This window comes from Artemia franciscana, chromosome 10 (assembly GCF_032884065.1).
Source record: "Artemia franciscana chromosome 10, ASM3288406v1, whole genome shotgun sequence".
Taxonomy (NCBI): Eukaryota; Metazoa; Arthropoda; class Branchiopoda; order Anostraca; family Artemiidae; genus Artemia; species Artemia franciscana.
Genome location: NC_088872.1, coordinates 7,818,055 through 7,834,377, shown reverse-complemented (window position 1 = coordinate 7,834,377; position 16,323 = coordinate 7,818,055). Strand labels below are relative to the sequence as shown.

The 16,323-nt window shown below is 35.3% G+C and overlaps 1 protein-coding gene across 1 annotated transcript in view; it reads left to right on the top strand.

The window, feature by feature from the left end:
* Positions 1-1,414: 1,414 nt before the first annotated feature.
* LOC136031730 (vesicular glutamate transporter 1-like) overlaps positions 1,415-16,323 on the top strand; it is a gene marked incomplete at its 5' end in the record, with an annotated part of 404,579 nt that continues 389,670 nt past the window's right edge. The window contains 3 exon segments of the mRNA XM_065711437.1: positions 1,415-1,494; positions 6,549-6,667; positions 12,413-12,527. Of these exon segments, the coding sequence (XP_065567509.1) occupies positions 1,415-1,494; positions 6,549-6,667; positions 12,413-12,527 (314 nt within the window).

The following is a 16,323-nucleotide window of genomic DNA, read 5'->3' as shown; positions in this document are numbered from 1 at the left end:
GGAGTTAAACCAAGTGAATGGACAACATTTTAACTGCGTTTTTTACAAAAGCCGGGGTTGCAAACCATAGTGTTTTATGACTAGTTTTCTCTCTTTCTCACTCTCTCTCTCTCTCTCTCCCTCTCTCTCTCTCTCTCTCTCTCTCTCTCTCTCTCTCTCTCTCTCTCTCTCTCTCTCTCTCTCTCTCTCTCTCTCTCTCTCTCTCTCTCTCTCTCTCTCTCTCTCTCTCTCTCTCTTCTCTCGCTCTTTTCACCTGTAGCTTTTTTTAAATTTAAAGGAGGGAATAGGCTAGAATCTAAATCACTCTAACAAGAAAAGATATTTTACCGGTGCCAATGCTCATATTTCAAATGGAAAGAACATCATAATGTGCGTCAAAGTGTATAAAAACGCCGATACGAATAGAAACTTTAAAAAGCGCTAATCCGGTGAAAGAATATACATTTAGAACTTGATGTTTATGTCCTGTTCAAACCTGAAAAAAAAATTTCTTTTTTAGTTTTAATTGGCAGAAACTATACCCATTAAAAATCGGCATAGTAGACACTCCCTAAAAATGATATGTATATCCTTGTTCAAAATTTGATAATAAAATTCGACATCTCGTAAAAGCCCAAAGGGGGACATTTCCCGCTTCTATCTACAATTAAATTTTTAAAAAACAAGTTTTTTCGACTGAAAGTAAGGAGAAGATTAAAACTTAAAACGAACAGAAATTACTACGTATATGAGGAGGATTGCTACCCCTGAATACCTCACTCATTTTTAAATGATTCTAAGACATCTGGCTACAACTACTTGATTTTTAATTCAAAATCAACGGACATTGATTTTGAATTATAATTAAGTAGTGGCTAATTGTAGAAAAAGTCAAGATAGATAGTCCGAGTGAATGAGAGGCAAATCTGGCATAAGCCCTTATTAAGATTATATAAAAATGATGTCAGTTGATTTGTTGATAGAAATTAATATAGGAATACGGTCAGAAATCAATTAAGTTGCTGGTTATAATGTACATAGTGAGTGGGTCCAAACCACTCGACTCACAAATAAATAATCTCCATCTGGAATATGGTCTCAAACAAATAAAAAGTAGACTGCAATTGTGATTGACAAATAGTGATTGAAAATCACCATAATGCACCAAACAGTGTGGTAACACGGTGGCATTGATCTTTCTCGGTAATATGGGACCCAATATTAAGAGTTCGATCTTAGCCGCCGCAGAATCTGGAATTGCATTGAGGCTGCAAATTAGCATCTCCAGATAATCAAACAAGCCGATGAAGAAGTCATAATACATCAAAATAAATTCCCCCCACAGAGAACAAAGAATATAGGATAGCAGAAAAACTCCTGAATGACATTAATAAGACTTAATTAGAAATAAAAGTTAAGCAAATATTTTTTTAAGGTTTTTCAATTTCCTTTGGTATTCGATGTAATATGGGTGTAGCAAAAGTGCAAATGGTATCTAATGAGACTCTCACAGGGGTAAGTAATTTTTTTTATTTTCCTTTCTTTTTTTCTCTTTTTAGTATAGTTTCTATATTTATATTCACAGTACTGTATTCAAAACAAAGTGAGTATAGTTTAGTTAAAAATGTAGAAAGTTAAATATATGCATATATGCCAATTTGTTTTTTCGTACTTAACTATAAGGTAGGGAAAGAAAATACCCCACAGCAAAATGGGAGTTTTTATTTAGACTTGTCGAAAAATTAAATCTTCAGTTTCCCAGCTACAAAGACCATAGTTCAACATGGTGGTGCGTTCGTTCCTAAAAAATACTTTTAATTTATACAAAGTAGACGCTAGTATGGACAATAATAATTATTGTGGTATGCGTTCCCCCCACTCCCAGGAAATTCTTACTGCTCATTAGTCTCCCCCAAAAAATCTGCTACGAAGACTTCCCCTGAAAATTCCTCCGTGGAAAATCCCTCCGCGAAAAATGTCCTTATGTTTTCCAATAACAACTACTATCTGTAAACGATGGACAAATTGCAACTTACATTCCTTTCCCTAGGGCTTGTGGGACCATATGCCCTGATGCATATTTATTGGGCCTTTTAAGTATAATAAACCAAACGGCTATCTCAAAATTTTGTTTGGATATCTTTGGGGAAAAAAGGGATAGTTGAAGGGGGCTAATCCGATTTTAAATTCCCGCTACCATGGGTTGCGGTTTGCTTTAACGTTACAGCTAATGCTGCAGCCATGATAAAGACTTCCCAGCATTGTAAGAATTTTCCGATATTGACCTTTCTTTCTTCAAAAGAAAAAACTGTTAGAACATTGAAACGCTGGAGAATAAAAGCATTAGCAGGCTATCTTAGAAGAAGCCAGAGGCTTCTGTTCCCAATTTACTTAAAAGCCTTTATGAATACCAGATGTGTTCATTGGCCATAATATTTGTTGATTTGAATTTATTAATGAACTAGTAAAGTAATTACTCTAAGACACACCAGGGAACAGCATGACTTAATGATGACAAGGAACTTTGGTAACATTGTCACGTTTGGAAGCGATGAATGCAACTATGGACTCGTCTTAACATGTGGTAAACCTAAGTTTAGTAATGAAATGAATTAATGGGATCTATTCATTTTTCTTGATTTAGGCTGGGAAAATTTGTCTTAGCCCTCTATGGTATAATAGTGATTAGTAATATAATTAGTAGTGGGACGTGATCTTAGGGTATGTTTATGATAGCCGAAAGCCCGAGAATGTTATTTCTGGCTGACGGCTAGAGTCCATTCTTATCGTCCAAGGGCCTGAGTAAGTGGCGAGAGATATTAATTATTTCTTCTAAGTACCATCGGATAATTCAGTATAAGGGGTAATAATATAAAAATGAATTTTACTGCATAATTGTTTTCTTGGAAGAAATAATTAGTATCTCTAACAGTAAAATAACAGTAAAAAAACGCTTTAACTGGTGGTGGACTGCAAGAAAAATTAAAGTATTTTGAAATGTGCACAAATTTTTGTATTCAAAACAACATTAAACAACAATGAATCTAAAAACTAACCTTGAATCCTTAATTAGTTTTTACAGTCTCTATATAAATTTCTTATACGCATCAATTAAAAATTTCACTAATAAGTAACATCTACTTTCCGATTATGAACAATGCTAGCTATTGGCTGAAGCCAATAGACTGTAAAATACAGGAGAAATAAAAATTAAAAGCTTAGTTTTACCCCGGGACCCATTTTGAGATTAGTCATACCTTTAGCTCTACAACTTTCCAAGATTTACCTTTCGGCTGTTCGAAACTTATTGAGTTTATCAGACAGCGCCACATGTCTGTCAGTGTTGTCTAGTGGAGCCTTGAAAATAAATAAGCAAAAAATTAAATAACTAAGTTTGACAATGCATTTTGTCCGTCAAAACTCAAACATTAACAATCTCTTAACTTCCCGAAAACAACTAAACCCACAAAGGAAAGCTAAAGCAACCAAGCTACTTGTTGTCATATGTTTCCAGCTAACTTTTTCTGATTTTTCACCCACGTTTCTCTTTTTCAAAATTTCGCACCCACCACAACCAAAACTGCATATGCACAGAGACAAATATGGTGGTAAATGTTTTCACGTAACCAATTCAAAAACTAATATTTCATTTTCGCTGCTTTTGGTGCTTAAATACTTGTTTAAGCGCACAAATTATAACATATATGAAGGGGGCTTCCCCCTCCTCAACACCTCTATTTTTAGATTTTTAGTACTTTTAAAAAAGCTTATTGTTCTAATTAGACGGCCGTTGTGTTTCAGAAGTCAATCTTTAAAGAATTGGAACAAAATTAAAACTTTAGCGTAAAGAGCGAGGTGTTGAGGAGGGGGCAGCCCCCTTAATATACGTAATAATTTCTGTTCGTTTTAAGTTTTAATGTTCCTGATTAATTTCAGCTGAAAAACTTGTTTTTTTATTTATTTTCTGATCGTTTTCAAATACTATCAGCAAATCTGGCCCCAACCTCACGGAGACACCCCCCCCCACGGAAACACCGTCTAGACCAGTGGTTCTCAAATGGTAATAGTGTACCCTTGGGGGTATGTAACAAGTTTTAGGGGGTACGCGGTCGGCCAACAAAAACAACTAAACAACCCTTTAGCTCTAGAACAGGCAATTTTATTTATATTTTAGGTATAGTTTAGTTAGTACCGGTAAATGACAAGAGGTACCTTAAAAGTACTGTGGATAAAAAGGGGTATAGTGTCTAAATAATTTTGTGTACCACTGCTCTAGACAATTCAATCTCGGTGAAAATTTACACCGGACAATTACCCTTGACCAGCTCACGCGTAAAATCAAGATGGAAAAGATAAAGCAAGACCTATAAAAAGAATTTTGTATACGAATTCTGGCAAATTCCCCCACTGCTCCCAAAAGTTCCCAAAAGTGTCCCCAAAGTTCCAATTTCAAACAATCAGAATGCTTACGGAAAGATAAAAGCTCAGGGAAAACATTCCCAAGATAACGAAATGAATTTACTCCTTTATCCTACTTTGATTTACGATTAATTCTTCTATGGTGACCGCCCTCTGTGACCGCCCTAAAATCATGAATTCAGTCTTAGAAAAGTTCGGAGCTATGTAGTTACATGCAAAGTATTTATTGTTGTCACCATTTTTTTAACCAACAAAGATGGGGTTTTAGCTTTTACTGTCACTGCCGTATCATCTGCAAAAATTACTGCTAAGCTGCTATCTTGTAGTAAACACCTCGGAAGGTCATTTATATAAATCAAAAATAGTAACAAGTAACCAAAACTAGTAAACTAGTAAAAAAGGAAATAGTAACAAAATATTAACACTAAAAGTTTTAATTTCTGTTCGAATGAGCCCTCTCACGATGTTCTAGGACCAATAGGTCGATATAATCACCCCTGGGAAAAACAAACAAACAAAAAACAAATAAACACGCATCCGTGATCTTTCTTCTGGCAAAAACTACGAAATTCCACATTTTTGCAGATAGGAGCTTGAAACCTCTGCAGTACGGTTCTCTGTTGCGCTAAATGTGACGGTGGGATTTTTATTTATACACTATGACTTTTAGGGGGTGTTCTCCCCTTTTTTCGAAAACCAGGCAAATTTTTTCATGCTCGCAGCCTTTGATGGATAAAATTAAACTTAATAAAATTTATATATTTGAAATCAGCATAATAATCCATTCTTTTGATACATTTATGGATATCAAAATTTCATTTTTTAGAGTTTTGGTTACTATTGAGCCACGGTGCTCCTTCATTACCACAAACTGTTTGATAGAACTTTATGATTGGCTAATAGCCGAACCTTATCCATATATGGAAAATTTGCGAATGAAAAACAAATAATACATGAAAAACTGGAACAAAAGAGAATTATAATATTGAGAGGAGCTGCTGGAGCCCGTCAGACCTCAAGAATTTACGTTTGACAAGAGAAACAAGCACTGTATGAAATCAGGCACAAATAACAGTTAAATTAAGGATAAATCCTTTTATTAGACAGTGTTAAAACAATGAAAAAAATTCTGAATATTTCGATCACATTATATCTGCTGTTGACGGTCCCTGTATACTGGGTCGAAACATTCAGAATGTTTTGTCATTGTTTTTCACTGTCTAATAAAACAATCTATCTCTATTTGAACTGTTATTAGTACGTCAGGAAAAGGCAGTGTGTTCTTCAAAAACACCTATAGGACATCAGAGATGTAAACAAATACATGAAAGGATTAGGGTGTTAGTTTGATTTTTGTGTTTAAATTACCAATTGTTAATTGTAATTGTTGATTGCTAGTATCAGCTACTACGGGAATTCAGAACAGGCTGAGTTTCGGTTAAGTAAGAAAATCACTGTGAACTGGCCTTTTCCTGACGAGTAGCCGGAAGAAAGGATAATTAATCTAAAGATGTGTTCGGTATCATTATGTTCGGTAAAATAAATGAGCATATAGACACGTGAACACATACAGATATGTTCGAAAGATACGTAACTTTGGCTTGAATTGGGATTTTGGAACAATTGTTAGTGGGTTGGTAATTCGTTTTTAAATAAACTGTCCAGTTTCTATAGTTTCTATAGTGGTCGTAAAGTACCGAGAAACAGAACTGTTCTTTTTGTCTTATCGATCTCCAACCCCTAAAGCTTTTCAATCGTGGCTCTAACATTGTGCAAACTTGGACATGAGCTATATACAGGGCGATTCTTCGGAAATGAGATTCCATAGCCCTTTGAATGAAGCAAAGGCGTGCTATTTTGAATCTAAAAAAAATATGTCTAACTTCAACTCTTTTGTAGTCTTTTAAAGCCCTTCTAAGTCTTTTTGTGGGGTTTCTATCCCCTTGTGGGGTTAAGCCAAAGCGGTCCCTATTTAATACCTATAATATGCTAGGACTAGTCAATGATTCTGAGCAATCACATCTTGTGTGCTAGTTCATATTTTTTTTTAATTTAATTTTTAATTTAACATAATTAAATTTAATTTAATATAATTAAATTTAATTTAACATAATTAATTTAAATTTAATATAATTTTTTTTTAATTTAAGCTTCCTGAATTTGATTGGACCCCTGAAACATTTGGTCTCGTGGATTCATCGTTTTTCTGGGGATACATAATAACACAAGTTCCTGGTGGATTCTTGGCATCCAAACTCCCAGCTAATCAGTAAGTTCTTTTTTACGTCAGATTTAAAAATTTTAAATTTAGTTTAAGGTTTAAATTCTAAATAATTATTTTTCAAAGAGCTTGCTACCTGTGCTTAGATAAGAGCACAGACGGGGTTCATAGCTAGATTCACTTCACCAACAATATTAAATAACGTCAGTGGAAAAATGACGTATAAAATATTTCTGGTTGAAATTTAAAAAAAAATGTGGGTTTTCAGAAAAAAAGGAAAAGGAAAGCCTCGAAATGTAAAAAAAAAGTATTTGGTCTTTGTTTAAAAATTTAAAGCCATATAGAAGTCAAAAGTCACAGGCACACGCTAGCTCAACTTCAAGGGTGGTGGGGGGGTCAAGTTTCTGGTTTGCTATTCTTCTGTATTTCTACGGTTTTTAGCCTTTCTATACATACTAATACATACGAATAAGCCTTTCTATTATTTAGCAGCTAATAATCAACTACCTACCGAACTTAATATTTAAAATTGCTTTTTTTTATTATTGAAAATTAAGCTGAAAATATGTCAGAATCATGTGAAAAGGAGGTTTCTCAGTTTTTCAAGTAAATATCGATTATTTACTATTAAAAAGCATAAAATGTGTGGCTTAACTGTTCCTTCTTAAGTTTGGTTCTTAAGTTTCTACTTAAGTTAGATTTGCTGCTTAAGATGTAAAATATATTTTTCAAATGGGATCATAATTATCCCCCTACAGGCTTGCAGCAGTCCAAAGGTGTTGGAGAAAAAAAGAAGCGTCAATATTAATGAAACTGAAATGTTAAAGTTTCAATATAAGTCAAGGGAGCTGGAAAACGAGGTTCAAACCCTCCCCCACCAAAAATATTTGTCCGACTCGTAAAAACGTAACAAAATACATATAAAAAAAATGTTGATGCGTTTTTAAAATATTTTTATTGTAACTCCCCCTCAAACAAAATCTTGGATGCACCCTTAGTGTCAGGCTCTTTTTTAAACCTTCAAAATTTTACTTTCATAATTACTTATTACTATTGAGTTGAGCCGGAATAATATTTACAAATTTCAATTCAATTCAATTGACGATCTTTTACGCAAAGTAATTTCTTTGGAAACATGTTTTTTTAAACAGTTTGTTTTATTAGCATGGGCAAGGATTTGATCTTTCATTCTGTTTTAGCCATTAACTAGATGGCAGCTACTGCTACAACAATGTTTAGATGTTATTTATGACTTTAACTTCTGGGAAGCTATATGGGCGGGGAGTTATAAGTCTAGAGAGTTTCGTATTTAGGGAGCCATGTGGTAGGGAGCTTTAGGGTTACGGAGCTGTGACTACGGAGTTATGACGGGGTGGTCTATATGGCTTGAAGGCTCCTGAGGATGGAAGGCTGTATAACAAAGACTTATAGGTGTGTCAAAGTCGTGTGGTGGTTATTTGAGCGGGATCTGGATCATATATATATATATACATATATATATATATATATATATATATATATATATATATATATATATATATATATATATATATATATATATATGTTTATATATATATATATATATATATATATATATATATATATATATATATATATATATATATATATATATTTATATATTTATATATATATAGCACACTTCCTCAGCGTATAGTTTTTTTTCACAAGTTATGCCGATTATTTTTAGTAGTCGTAAAAAATTCGGAAAAGTAATCTCAAGCAAGTTTCTACTTTCAATATCATCACGATTATATATTGATGAATAAGCAACATAAAGGATCTTAATAATGTCACATCAGCGGAACACTGATTGTTCCTTTACTAAAGTTGCATTCGATGACACTTCCTTGATATCTTTCTTGTTAATAAATAGTGCTTTGTCCGGATATTTTATCCATACTTCACGAAGGCTTCAATAGGACACTCAACTCGAACATATTAACTTAGAATGCATTTTATGCTTCTTTGTGAGTCACAAAATGTTTGACATGAAACGTGCTTGCCTTGCAATATGTATCGATGGAAAACAAGAGGCTAGATGGAAAAGTTACGAGCCTGAGAAAATTTGCCTTATTTTAGAAAATAGGGGGAAACACCCCCTAAAAGTAATAGAATCTTAACGAAAATCACATCCTCAGATTCAGCGTATCAGAGAACCCAACTATAGAAGTTTCAAGCTCCTTTAACTTTATTGTTTTAAAAAGTAGAGTTGTGACAAAGACTCAAACTTTAGCATAAAGAGCGAGGCGTTGAGGAGGGGACTCTCTCATATACGGAACAATTTCTGTTCGTTTTAAGTTTTGATGTCGCTCCTTACTTGCAATTAAAAAAAAATAGTTTTTTTAATTTAATCACAAAAAGGAACAAAAGCAAGAACAGCAACAAAATGTAAAATGGATGGCATGACATTGCTTAGGTTTTAACTGCCTTACCAATTTTGATTTTAATAATTGTTAATTACAAGACTTAACTTGGATCCGAGAGCACTTGGGAATACAACAAAGATAGTTCTCACATTCAATGTGCTCTTAATCTTAAAGGCGTAAAAATAGATTTTACAATTACTTAAATGTGACAAACATTTAAATAAAGTAGAATTAGTGCCACCTGAGGAACGTTGAAGGCTTGAAACCGCAAAGGACTGGCTGAACTATTGCTTAATGCCAAGTTTAGACGCATGAGATTTTTACCAAACCCTTCACTTCCTTGGCCTTTATTTTCAACTTTAAGTTTTTCGAGACATCTTTTAAGGTTGTCTAAAGTGAAGGGGGAGGGTGTATCACACTTATTTTACAAAAAATTGCAGAGCAGAATAAAATATTGCTTTAGTTTTACAAATAAATTATTATAATAAATTTTAAACAATAGCTGTACAAATAAACTGAAAAATCATAACGAAAAAAAAAACTCTAATAAAATTGAAGAAAGGAGGATGAGAAAATCATAAAATAACAAAATGTGCGAAGATATGTGGATATTTTCATTGCTTTCGTCAAGAATAGCAAGCGGCAGCCTAGAGGTTTCTTTAACGATTCACAGCCCAGACATTATCTTTTATCTTTAAACGAGCAACAATTGTATATTTGTTATTGTTTAATAACAACTCCTCACTTTCAGTTGAAAAAAAACTTGTTTTTTAACAATTAAGCTCAATAGATTTTTAACATACATGGAAATGCTTATATTAAATTTTTAAAGAACGAATAACTGGTAATCACAAACATATTTGTATATATTTTGACAATGGATTACAATAATTTAAAAACCTTAAGAAAGAAAGCCAAAAGTTTGAATCTTAGTAGAAATCATTACTAGAACTCGGACTTCATTCAAAAATGTCTTTTTTAAGACATAATAAGAAAGTTAAAAAAAAAATTTAAGTACCCAGTTCAGAATCGCTAAGGTTATTATGTAAACTAAAACAACATTTATGGTACCTGAGTAATAATTATAAAGTTGCAATTCCAACATGAAAAAATCCGAAAATTTTAAAATTAGTTTGTTAGATTAAATTAACTTGCTACGTGATTAAGCATACAGGTTTTCACACAACCAGATATATTATGTCAGTAGGAAGACCCAAAAACAGAAATTTGCTATTACAAATGATGATTCTCTATTTGGGGCGTTGTGTTGATGATTCTCTATTTTGGGTGGGATGTTGAGGAGGGGCTGTCTCCTCCTCAAAGCCCAGCTCTTTACGCTTTACGTTCTTGTTTCATTGTTTAAAAAGTAGAGCTATGAGACAGAGTCAAACTTTATCATATAGAGCGGGGCGTAGAGGAGGGGACAGCCCCTTTCATTTACGGAATAATTTCTGTTCGTTTTAAGTTTCGATGTCACTCCTTGCGTTCAGTTATAAAAACTTTTTTTTTTATTTAATTTCCGAACGGAAGAGGGGCCCTATTTGCCATCTAATTTTGTTGGTTAATTAAAAAGACCACTAGAATTTTTAATTTTATTTACGAATGTTTTTATTAGGAATAAATATACGTAACTTACAAATTACATGACTTGCATGAGGGGTTCAAATTCTCTTTATTACCTCGCTCTTTACAGTAAAGTTCGAATTTTGTTCCAATTCCTTAAGAATGACCCCTGAATCGAAAAGGCCGTTTAATTAGAATAAATAGCTCTTTTGAAATTACTAAAATACTTCTGCGTAATGAGTGATATTTTGAGGAGGGGACGAAACCCTCGTATACTTAATAATTTCTGTTTGTTTTAAGTTTTAATGTTGCTCCTTACTTTCAGTTGAATAAACTTTTTTTATGGAAATTCACCGACCTCTCGACCTCTTCATGGAAATTCTCTTACCCCTGATAGACTCCTTCATGGGAAGATGCTCCCACGTAACTCCCTCCGCCCAATCAGAAAAAATTCCCCTGAAAACTTCTGTATACTTCCCAATAACTAATACTATATGTAAACAATGGGCAAAGTTCATAACTTGCAGACCGTCCCCCGGGGACTCTGGGGGATTAAGTCGTCCTCAAAGACATAGTTGTTAGATTTTTCGACTATGCCGAACAAAATGATTACCTCAAAATTTTGATCTGGTGACTTTGGGAAAAATAAGGGTGTGAGGGGGCCTAGTTGCCCTCCAATTTCTTTGGCCTCTTAAAAGGTGCACTAGAACTTTTAATCTCCGTTAGAACTAGCCCACTTGCGACATTCTAGAGCCACTGGGTCGATACGATCACCCCTCGGAAAAAAACAAAGAAACACGCATCTGTGATCTTTCTTCTTGCAAAAAATACAAAATTCCACATTTTTGCAGATAGGAGTTTGAAACCTCTACAGTAGACTTCTCTGATACGCTGAATCTGATGATGTGGTTTTCATTAAGATTCTACAGTTATTAGGGGTGTTTTCCCCTTTTTTTGAAAATAAGGCAATTTTTCTCTGGCTCGTAACTTTTGATGGGTGAGACTAAATTTGATGAAACTTATATATTTAAAATAATCATAAAAATTCAATTCTTTTGATGTAGCTATTGGAACTAAAATTCCATTTTTTAGAGTTTTGGTTACTATTGAGCCGGGTCGCTCCTTACGTCCAGGTCCCTACCACCAACTATTTTATACTATGCGCAAACAATATGGGCAACTTTCATAATCTATAGGTTTTGCTGGTATATGAAGGGTGTATGCTAACATTTTCTGGCCTGAAATAAAAACCATCTAGGTAGGCTACTATTTCGAGAATTTATGTTCCTCCCCTCAGTGTCCCCAGTAAACTCTTATTCAACCTCTTAGCAGAATCGGAAAAAAAGCAGTCAAAGGGAGGTTTACAATCAGAATAGGGTGTATTCCGATGAAGCGACTGGGAGAACAAAATCTCAATTATTTAAATAAACTTGGCATCGGACTTTTTGTCTGATGTGAAAATCGTCAAGTTGATTATCTCCGCTTTAACATTGCTTAATATAGGCATATTGAATTTCTTGATTAACTCTGGACTTCCCTAGGGATTAGGCTTATAAGTTACCTAAATTGGCTTAGGCTCTTTCATAATATAATTTATTTAGCTCCTTCTACAGAAGCAGAAATTATTATTTTAGGTTTGGTTCTATTTTTTGTCGTTTATGACCCCATCTTTTATGTTATATCAAACTTAACCTATGGTACAAAATGTATTATAATTGCTATTTATCTATTTTCTTGACTAAGTTTAGAACACATTTTACTTTTCTTTATTTTCATATTTTAAGATTATTTATTTGTAGCTACCTAAGATTTTTGCTTGTAAATACAAATTTGCTTACTCTAGAGTTTTTGGTTCAGCAATTGCTATGTCAGCATTTCTTAATTTGTGGATCCCTGGTGCTGCCAAACTCAGCTCTAATGGAGTGATTCTGGTCAGAATAATGCAAGGAATTATTGAAGTAAGTACTTTATAAATATTTTTTCGGATTCACTCTAAGCTTAGTAAAAGTCACCTGACCTCTTAAACCAGTGAAATTTGACTTGACTTTTATCTCCTGCCAAGCGGTGCTCAGTGTGGAAATCTGCCTTGTCTATTGACTTCGGTTAACGGTAAGTGCTTACGCTTCGCTAAGTTTGATTTAAGAAACCATGAGGAACTCCAGATGAGCTATAAGACCATCGTTTCTTTGGCTGACCTCGAACTGGCTTTCAGCCGGCTGTGATAGAGTATAATGGCTGTTTCAGACCAAAGCGTAAGAATTACACTTACGGTTTACGTTTACGGTTTTATGTAGCTAATCCTTCTGACTAAATTACTTTTCCTTCAAATTGAAGTGATTAAAAACTCCGTAAAGAACCTTTTCTTCTTTTTAATGACGCTACTTTCGGCACTTGGTAGTTAGTTTAATAAAGTTGAACATGACGGATAATAATAGTTCTGATGATGATGTTTTAGTTATTGCATCAGCACCACTTGCTTTCGAGCAAAATGCTAATGCCAATTACTTTCGCATCACTGCACCACAGCACCACTTGCTTACGAGCAAAATGCTAATGCCAATTTCCTTCGCCCCACTGCACCACAGCACCACTTGCTTTCGAGCAAAAATGCTAATGCCAATTACTTTCGCACCACTGCACCACAGCACCAGAGCACCACTTGCTTTCGAGCAGAATACTAATGCCAATTACTTTCGCACCACTGCACCACAGCACCACTTGCTTTCGAGCAAAATGCTAATGCCAATTACTTTCGCACCACTGCACCACGGCACCACTTGCTTTCGAGCAAAATGCTAATGCCAATTACTTTCGCACCACTGCACCACAGCGCCACTTGCTTTCGAGCAAAATGATAATGCCAATTACTTTCGCACCACTGCACCACAGCACCACTTGCTTTCGAGCAAAATGCTAATGCCAATTACTTTCGCATCACTGCACCACAGCACCACTTGCTTTCGAGCAAAATGCTAATGCCAATTACTTTCGCACCACTGCACCACAGCGCCACTTGCTTTCGAGCAAAATGGTAATGCCAATTACTTTCGCACCACTGCACCACAGCACCACTTGCTTTCGAGCAAAATGCTAATGCCAATTACTTTCGCATCACTGCACCACAGCACCACTTGCTTTCGAGCAAAATGCTGATGCCAATTACTTTCGCACCACTGCACCACATCACCACAGCACCACTTGCTTTCGAGCAAAATGCTAATGCCAATTACCTTCGCCCCACTGCACCACAGCACCACTTGCTTTCGAGCAAAAATGCTAATGCCAATTACTTTCGCATCACTGCACCACAGCACCACTTGCTTTCGAGCAAAATGCTAATGCCAATTACTTTCGCCCCACTGCACCACAGCACCACTTGCTTTCGAGCAAAAATGCTAATGCCAATTACTTTCGCACCACTGCACCACAGCACGAGAGCACCACTTATTTCGAGCAAAATGCTAATGCCAATCGCACCACTGCACCGCAGCACCACTTGCTTTCGAGCAAAATGCTAATGCCAATTACTTTCGCACCACTTCACCACAGCACCACTTGCTTTCGAGCAAAAATGCTAATGCAAATTACTTTCGCACCGCTGCACCACAGCACCACTTGCTTTCGAGCAAAATGCTAATGCCAATTACTTTCGCACCACTGCACCACAGCACCACTTGCTTTCGAGCAAAAATGCTAATGCAAATTACTTTCGCACCGCTGCACCACAGCACCACTTGCTTTCGAGCAGAATACTAATGCCAATTACTTTCGCACCACTGCACCACAGCACCACTTGCTTTCGAGCAAAATGCTAATGCCAATTACTTTCGCACCACTGCACCACAGCGCCACTTGCTTTCGAGCAAAATGATAATGCCAATTACTTTCGCACAACTGCACCACAGCACCACTTGCTTTCGAGCAAAATGCTAATGCCAATTACTTTCGCATCACTGCACCACAGCACCACTTGCTTTCGAGCAAAATGCTAATGCCAATTACTTTCGCACCACTGCACCACATCACCACAGCACCACTTGCTTTCGAGCAAAATGCTAATGCCAATTACTTTGGCACCACTGCACCACATCACCACAGCACCACTTGCTTTCGAGCAAAATGCTAATGCCAATTACCTTCGCCCAACTGCACCACAGCACCACTTGCTTTCGAGCAAAAATGCTAATGCCAATTACTTTCGCACCACTGCACCACAGCACGAGAGCACCACTTTCTTTCGAGCAAAATGCTAATGCCAATCGCACCACTGAACCGCAGCACCACTTGCTTTCGAGCAAAATGCTAATGCCAATTACTTTCGCACCACTGCACCACAGCACCACTTGCTTTCGAGCAAAAATGCTAATGCAAATTACTTTCGCACCGCTGCACCACAGCACCACTTGCTTTCGAGCAAAATGCTAATGCCAATTACTTTCGCACCACTGCACCACAGCACCACTTGCTTTCGAGCAAAAATGCTAATGCAAATTACTTTCGCACCGCTGCACCACAGCACCACTTGCTTTCGAGCAAAATGCTAATGCCAATTACTTTCGCACCACTGCACCACAGCACCACTTGCTTTCGAGCAAAATGCTAATGCTAATTGCTCTAAGAAACGAAAAAAGAGAAGCAGTGGGTACGTCCAATACTAGAAAACAGTAAAAGAGAGAAACTAGGGCAGTTAAACTTGCTTAATGAGCTTCTCCTGACTGATAATGATGAAAAATTCGTGAACTTTACATGCTCTACTACAAAAGAATTATCTGATTCACTAAGTAAAGTGCGAGTAAAATTAACAAAGAGAAATATAAATTATAGAAAATTCACATCCTTTAAGACTCATCTAGCCTTAACTTGATGTTCAACAACGGGAAACAGCATGACAACTTTACACTATGAGTATTTGGAACCTGTACTGTCTAAAAAAATTTCAAAGAGACTGCACAGGCCATTTTTGACATTCTTTTTCCCAATTTTCTCGCTTTTCTGTCCGAAGAAGACTTAAAACTTACTGCAGCGTGGATCTTTACCCGATGGAAAATACCAAATTACATAGGTGCTAGCAATGGTAAGCACATCAGCCTTCAATGCCCTTACAATTCTGACACACAATTTTATAGCTATAAGAACTATTTTAGTAGTAATGATAGATGGTAATAAGCTTACCTAAGCTATGGATGTCAGGTGATTTATTTTTTCAAACGATAATTTCGACAGGACCTGTGCATGTCATCATCAGGTTCAAATTCAAATCTCTTACCAGAAAGTTTATTACCATCTATCATTATTATGAATAGGAGTCAGGTTGGCCTCAGAGAATATATTACAAACTATTTTGTTGTTATTTTTCATGTAAATTGTGACGCAAACTACAATTTTTTTTTATGACGTTGGTGCCTCCGGATCTATCAGGCTTCCTCTCTAAAAAAAAGACCCTGGAACTAACACCATGTTTCCTTTATTACTATTTTATTATTATTTCTTTTATTATTGTTGTATTTTATTATTCTTTTGTTATTTTATTTTATTATTATTTTATTATTTTATTACTATTATTTTATTATTATATTATTATATATTTTATGATATATATTATTATATTAATAATTATATTTTATAATTATATTATAATAATATTTTAAAATATAATTATAATTATATTTTATAATTATTTAATCGAGAACACTTTCGGCATTTTGTACAAAGATTCAGACTGTTTAGATCAGAAATAATCATGCACCCAGACAA